The 6,708-nt window shown below is 50.0% G+C and overlaps 2 protein-coding genes across 5 annotated transcripts in view; one reads left to right on the forward strand and one right to left on the reverse strand.

The window, feature by feature from the left end:
• Positions 1-931: 931 nt before the first annotated feature.
• LOC110312202 (H-2 class I histocompatibility antigen, alpha chain-like) lies at positions 932-5,363 on the reverse strand. 4 transcript variants are annotated; one of them, XM_021185757.1, is made up of 10 exons: positions 5,196-5,363; positions 4,981-5,086; positions 4,506-4,766; positions 4,087-4,323; positions 3,094-3,369; positions 2,841-2,945; positions 1,883-1,915; positions 1,718-1,764; positions 1,510-1,579; positions 932-1,301 (listed from the first exon to the last, which is right to left on the reverse strand). In XM_021185757.1, the coding sequence occupies exons 3-10, from the start codon at positions 4,675-4,677 to the stop codon at positions 1,276-1,278; spliced, it is 966 nt and encodes a 321-aa protein (XP_021041416.1). In that variant the 5' UTR covers positions 4,678-4,766; positions 4,981-5,086; positions 5,196-5,363; the 3' UTR covers positions 932-1,275. The 4 variants fall into 4 exon arrangements, with proteins under 4 accessions (XP_021041416.1, XP_021041415.1, XP_021041417.1 ...); XM_021185756.1 differs by having other exon boundaries at positions 4,981-5,363; XM_021185758.1 differs by having other exon boundaries at positions 4,506-4,799; positions 4,977-5,363.
• Positions 5,364-5,586: 223 nt separating this feature from the next.
• The window catches only part of LOC110312205, a 7,464-nt gene continuing 6,342 nt past the window's right edge, over positions 5,587-6,708 (forward strand). Inside the window, exon 1 of the mRNA XM_021185762.1 lies at positions 5,587-5,844. Coding sequence (XP_021041421.1) covers positions 5,757-5,844 — 88 coding nt within the window. The 5' untranslated portion in view covers positions 5,587-5,756. The remainder of the gene's footprint in view (positions 5,845-6,708) is intronic.

Consider the following 6,708-nt stretch of genomic DNA (forward strand, 5'->3'; position numbering starts at 1 on the left):
TGTACTTTCCAGCAACTCCTGGAGCACGAATGCAAGCTATGTACTTTCCAGGAGAGGTGAATGGTCACGCAAATAGTTGCTGACCCTCTGGTGAATAGTCAAAGTGATACAAGGTTCGAACCAGCGATGGGAACAGCAAACAAGGCTTTCCCTTGGAAGGTCCCAGCAAGGTGTCTGGACCCACAGCCAAGTGCACCTGCTGTTGTGACCAAGGAAAGCTGGAGAGAGGCAGGCTGAGTCTGTCTGCAGGCACATTACGGATGCCAGTCTGAGTCCTCAACTCGGTTATCATGAGCCAAGGAGAAAAGGAGATTCCTGGACTGACAGATACTCCTGGGCCAAAAGAACTGCAGAATCGGAAAGCTTTCCAGTCTTTCCAAAGAAGCTCATGGTGTCTGCCAACACGTTGTGAGAAAGCAAGCAAAGAAGGGAAGAAGCCCAGGACCACAGCCCCCAAGATCCAAGACCCAGCATCTCCTTACTCCACCTGTCCTGCAACAAAACACCAATGCATTGTTCAGTAGAGACTAGGTGCTATGGAGATGGGGGAGAGGCTGTAGAGCTAAGCGTTGCTATGGAGACCGAGGAGAGGCTGCAGAGCTAAGCCTTGGGCCAAGAGAATGAAGGAAGTCACATAAAAAAATGCCAGGATCAGACTGCCAAGAGATGTAGGCTGCTTCTACCTCCAAGTCAAAGTCCAGTAAAAACGAGTAACTACAAATGAGCCAACCTTCAAAAACTACTTTGTTGGGTCAGCCAGGTGCTCAGTGGGTAAAGGCACTTGTGTCCAAGTCTGCTGACCTGAGATCCGTCCCTGGGACCTACCTGGTGGAGGAAGAGAACTGACTCCAGCAAGTTGTCCTCTGTCTCCCACATGTGTGCTATAGCTCTCATATGCACATACCCAATAAATAAATAGATTTAAGACAACTTAAAATTAAAAAGATTTTTTTTTTAATTACAGCCTATCTCTACTAGTCCACAGTTCTTTTCTGCATCAAAGCCATTGATCCCAATTTGACCTGATTAAATGTCCCTGAAACATTGTGGGTAGTACCCAGAGTGCTGTGGGTGAGAGGAGGGAGCTTTGTGTCCCTGGGACCCTTGATACTCTGACAAAATGCCTGACTAGAAGCCAAGTAGGGAAGAGACAGGTGGTCAGATCTTCGAGCCAGAAAGGTGAGATGTGTTTCTGTCCAGGGTGGCAAGAACTGACCTGCTGGCCTCACAGCCCAGTCACTCAAAGGGGCATCTCACAGATCATCCTAATTCCAGTCAAGGTGACAGTAAAGACAAGCCAACTGATGGGATACAAAAGGAAAGATTGCATTCTTCAGTAACTGTTGCAGGTGATCCCACAGAGGCAGGGGGTGAGGGGGAACAGCTGCAAGTGTTCTCTTGAGGGTGAGGAGAGTAAGTGAAGCCTTCTGGGAGACAACACCGACAGAGTGGGCGGTGGGGTGGGGAGGAGAGGCTGATACCTCTTTCGGGGTGACATGGTAAACAAACCTGAAGTTCCAGGGGAGTGGCCTAGATGAGTCTTATAGTACCCAATCTTCCAAAAGGGAACCCCCATCTCCTACAAGAGCAAGAACAGGTTCAGGGCAGTTACTGTAACCCATGATGTTTCAAATAGCTCGCTCCTCACTCAGATCGTCCAAATACGGAGACTCTCTACCTCCCCATCCCAAGTCCTCTGTGCCACCCCATGTTTTACCTCATCATCCTGGACAAGCTTGCTAGAGTCTTGGGGACTGTCTTTGCCTAGGAAAGACCAAAACAGGATCCAGTCAGACTTCAGAAGACTAGAGGCTAAAGGAGGAACTGCGGTGGGCTCCCATGGGCTCCAAGGGTCTCAGAGATCACCCCTCACCACACTCACCTGCTTCCTGGGTGTCAGGCCTTCCTCTCCCACCTGAGGAAAGAACACCACGTACGGGTGGCATGGGAGTAGGGAGTCATAAGGGCCTAGACCCGTGGTTCTCTTCCTTCCTAATGCTGTGACCTCTAATACAGTATCCTCATGTTGTCATGACCCCCACCTATAACATTATTTTGTTGCTACTTCATAACTGTAATTTTGCTTCTGTTACAAATTGTAATGTAGGTATCCCATATGTAGGATGCCAGAGGACAACCCCCAAAGGACTCTCGACCCCCAGTTTGAGAGTTTGAGAATCACTGGTTTAGCAAAACCCCTTAGTTCTGGGCCCAAGGGAAATTTCTCTCTCTCTCTTTCTTTCTTTCTTTCTTTCTTTCTTTCTTTCTTTCTTTCTTTCTTTCTTTCTTTCTTTCTTTCTTTCTTTTTTTCTTCCTTCCTTCCTTCCTTCCTTCCTTCCTTCCTTCCTTCCTTCCTTCCTCTCTCTCTCTTTCTTTTTTTGTTTAAATATTATTTACTTATTTATATGAGTACACTGTAGCTGTCTTCAGNCACACTAGAAGATGACATCAGATCCCATTACAGATGGTTGTGAGCCAACATGTGGTTGCTGGGAATTGAACTCAGGACCTCTGGAAGAACAGTCAGTGCTCTTAGCTGTTGAGCCATCTCTCCAGCCCCGCAAGGGGGAATTTCTAGAACTGAGGTGATGTAGGACCTCCTTGGAGTTTTGTCCCCAGTGAGACCTTTGCCTGTGACAGCTGGTCATGAGGTCTCAGGCACCAGAACCATTCTCAAGAAGAAACTGCTGTTTAGTCCCGTTCACTTAAGGTTAAACAAAAAGGCTCCAGGCTAAGAGGACTGTGGATGGAACATCCTGTTACCTAAGCAGGGTATGCCTCTACCTAAGGCTTCAAACCCTCAGTGGGACAAGGAAACCCAGAACACATTTCTCCCCTACCTGCATTCTTCTTCATGCATATGCAAGCCACACAGAGACAAATGAGCAAAATGGAAAAAACCATGGCAACAATCCAAATCCAAGGCTTTTGGTACCATGCAGGCTCTGGGAAGCAAAGGGAAGTGAAGGGAGGGGAGGGCAGGAGAGGGGAAGAGAAGGTGAAGACCATTCAGCTCTCAGCCCTGACCAGCTCAGGGTCTGCAGAAGGCTCCAGCTTTCCCTGAACCCAGCTCTGCACCCTCACCCTCCTTACCCCATCTCAGGGTGAGGGGCTCAGGCAGCCCCTCATGGTGCACATGGCATGTGTAATTCTGCTCTTCCCCAAGAGGCACCACCACAGTTGCCCACTTCTGGAAGGTTCCATCCCCTGCAGGCCTGGTCTCCACAAACTCCATTTCTTGGATCAGCTCCTCCCCATCCTTCTGCCAGGTCAGGGTGATGTCAGCAGGGTAGAAGCCCAGGGCCCAGCACCTCAGGGTGACTTCATCTTCAGGTCTGGGATGATGGGTCACATGTGTCTTTGGGGGGTCTGGGGGAGAGAATTGAAAGGAAAAAGCATCTTGCTTTCTTCTGGGGACTCAGCAGTGTTCATGTGACCATCCTGGGGTAGACAGGAGAACTGGGGTGGGATTTGGGTGTCCATCATCTAGACACCAGCTAGAGCACTTGCACCTGGGAGGATCTGTTCTTAGGGATGCCTTAGGATGTGAGCAGGACAACATGGACGGGAGGCTCCAGGTCTCTGCAGACTCGTGGGAAGGGCTTCTGGTCCTGAGCTGGGTGAGGGCCAAGAGACTGAGAAAAGCTGGAGTCTGACTCCAGAGACACTGAAGTCTGGGGCACAGAATAAGTTCTGAGAAATAGCTCCCAATTGGCCTAGGGCCATTGCTCAAGTCAAGAATTTGTTGATCAGTTACGAAAAGATTGGTCTCCTGTTGGAGAAATGAATTTCTTGTTAGAGAGGGGCTGTCTTGTGAGGAAGCCATTGTTTTGTCACAGATCTGGAACACAAGAGCCTCTTGCCTCTCTGGACGTGGGGAGGAGTGAGAAAAGTCCTTCTCAGTCACCTGTCTCCCTCTCCTCCTTTGCAAATGCTAAGGATCTAAACCAGAACTCGTCTTGCTGGGTAGTGCTCAGTTGTGAGCTGAGCACTCCAAGTCCTCTCTTCCCACCCAGCACCACCAGCTCTCCAAACTCCCAGCAAGTAGCCTAAAGGAAATAGACATGGTTTGGCTCCCCTGGGTACCTGAACGCAGCAGCCTCTCCTTCCCTTTTTCCAGGTATTTCTGCAGCAGATCTGAGCAGTGGCTCTTCAGGTGCTGAGAGATGTGAGGTACAGTGCTGTTTCCCACTGTACAGGAACTTGGGTTTTCGTTCAGGGTGGGGAGATCCTCGCTATCATAGGCGAGCTGGTTGTACCAGAGACACAGGCGCCGATCTGGCTCCACATCGCAGCCTTGCAGCCACTGTAGTGTGTGAGAGTCTAGGAAGGACATAGTTGGTGGTCAGTCCTGTCGCAGCAACACCAGTAGAACACAGACCAAGTCCAAGTAAATCCCTGCAGACTCTTGGTTTTTGAGGAACTGGGCATGTGTTGGGTGAAACTCCCGTCTAGTGAATATGGACAACCCTGGTACATTCTTGGGATGGGTTCTGATCACTCACCATCCACGCTCTTGTTGTAAAAATGAACCAGGGTCATCAGATTCCTTTCAGAGAGCTGTCCTTGAATTGTGACTATACGAGTCTGCTGCTTCCAGTCATCTGCTTCCTCCTGCTCCAGCCAGGGTGCCATCCTTGGAGTCTCCTCCTTGCTGCTGAAGCGCAGGACCTGCATGTCGTCCACATAGCCGACGATTATGAACCAGGGCTCCCCAAGGCCAGGCCGGGACACAGCGGTGTAGAAATACCTAAGCGAGTGTGAACCTGGGAGGAGGAGCGCAATGAGACCCCGACCTCCTCCTCCTCGATCCCTGATTTTGATCTGGAGCTGGTGTGAGGGCCAGGAGGGGAGCAGGGCGCCAGGCTCTGGACAGCTGAAAAAGGGGGACTGGAGGATCTTGCTGGGTGGTGCAGACAATGGGTGGTGCTATCCCTAGCCTTCCCAGTAGAGACAGTTTCCCTCCCTGGTCTCACTCACCCAAAGGGATGGGCTGGCATCCTGCTGCAGGAGAAGGGCGCAGACCACAGCGGCCCTGAGGACCCAGGACATCTGGGACTGGGAAGATCTTGGACAGCTTTATAAACTAGAGCGACAGTGATTGCATTATCTCAGAACCCAGCTTCTAATCACAGTCGCTAGTGATTGGAAAACACCAGACAATCCGAATTTTAAAAGTAACCAAATGACGCTACCTCTGGTTGCAGAATCTATTGTCCCAAACTGATCATCTGTTTCATGTTGGAAATTCTTCCAGTGGCAGAAGCCGCCACCAGGTCTGACAATTCTGCAGGCCTACATTCTGCACCTTCTTGCTCTCAACCCTGCCTGTGGAGAGGAGGGTTGCAGAGAGAGCAGGACAGTAAAAGGCGGTCCTTTCTCCCACGTCATTACTTCCTTTCTTGCCTTTTCATCTTAGCCCAGCGATTGGCTTCTTGTCGCCATTAATAGCCAATCAAATAATTAGGAGAAATTGCCCTACAGAGAGTGAGAACTCGTGCCAAGTCATCAATATCTAGGCAGAAAAACTGAAGAGAAGTTGGGCACTGGAAAGTGAAACTAAGCCAATTAGGGACTCTCCCAGCTACTTTCCTCTTGAGGTCCTGAGAGTCATTGCCTGCCAGGGATATGCACAGACTCCCAAAGTGCCCAGAAAGAGCTGAGAGAGCTGTTCCTTTCACTCTGTCTTCCTGAGACCTGTTCAGTGGCTGTCTGTGGAGTCCAGGGGAGACTGCACACTGATCTCAGGCGCTCTCATGGGATACAGGACTCCTCCAGAAGGAAACATCCCAGGGCCCATGTTGGCAATAGCCAGCTTTTTGGAGGAATTCACTGTAGACCTAGGTGAGATCCTTTCTCCTTTCTGTCTGTCTGTCTGTCTGTCTGTCAGGACTTTCCTTTTTAGGCCAGGCTTGCCTCAAACTCAGGAGATCCACCTGTTTCTCACCCCTGAGTACTGGCATTAAAGACATGCACTGCCAAGGACCAGTGAGTTATATTTTCTCAATGAACCTGCCAAGTTGGCTACTAGCTCGCACCATGGAGTTTTGCACAAGGTTGCACAAGGTTCATCTCTGAATCAGAGTTCTCAAAGCTCACAGGGAACATGTGGCAGGATTCCATTTCTCAGAATCTGGGCAAGGACCCCTGTCCTTGCTGCATTCAGCACAGCAGCATGTTGGTTACTCTCCATGGACTTTGGGTTCTTTGGGTGGCTTCATGAAGGTCATTGGAGGAAATCTCCTGTGTAGAGTCATCACACTGTGGGTCTGGGCACAGAACCCAGTCCTTTTAATATTTGCCCTGATTAGGACAGTCCCTCAGAGTAAAGTCAGCTGATTCGGAGCCCTAGTGACTTTTGCAGAGTCCCTTCACTGAACTTAGCATTTGATGGACTGACCTTGTGAAGGTGAATAGTCAGGGTGTTTATTGGGGAGGGCTGGAGAGAAAGAGCCCAGCACTGCCTCGTTCTTCTTTGTGTGGGAAATGGTTGTCAGGGGTCATGAATATCTAGTTGAGCTAGAGTGAGGGTGGTAGTGAATGAAAATGGTACAGCCAGTTCTAGTCGTGGTGAAGGAAAAGGAAGAGCTCAGACTGAACACAGCCAGCCGAATAGACTTGGCCATGAGAGGGAGATGGGGGAAGGCAATGTGAGGGGAGAGAGGAAGAGAGAGAGAGGGAGAGAGAGAGAGAGAGAGAGAGAGAGAG

The sequence above is a fragment of the Mus caroli genome, chromosome 17, assembly GCF_900094665.2.
Source record: "Mus caroli chromosome 17, CAROLI_EIJ_v1.1, whole genome shotgun sequence".
In the NCBI taxonomy this organism is placed as follows: domain Eukaryota; kingdom Metazoa; phylum Chordata; class Mammalia; order Rodentia; family Muridae; genus Mus; species Mus caroli.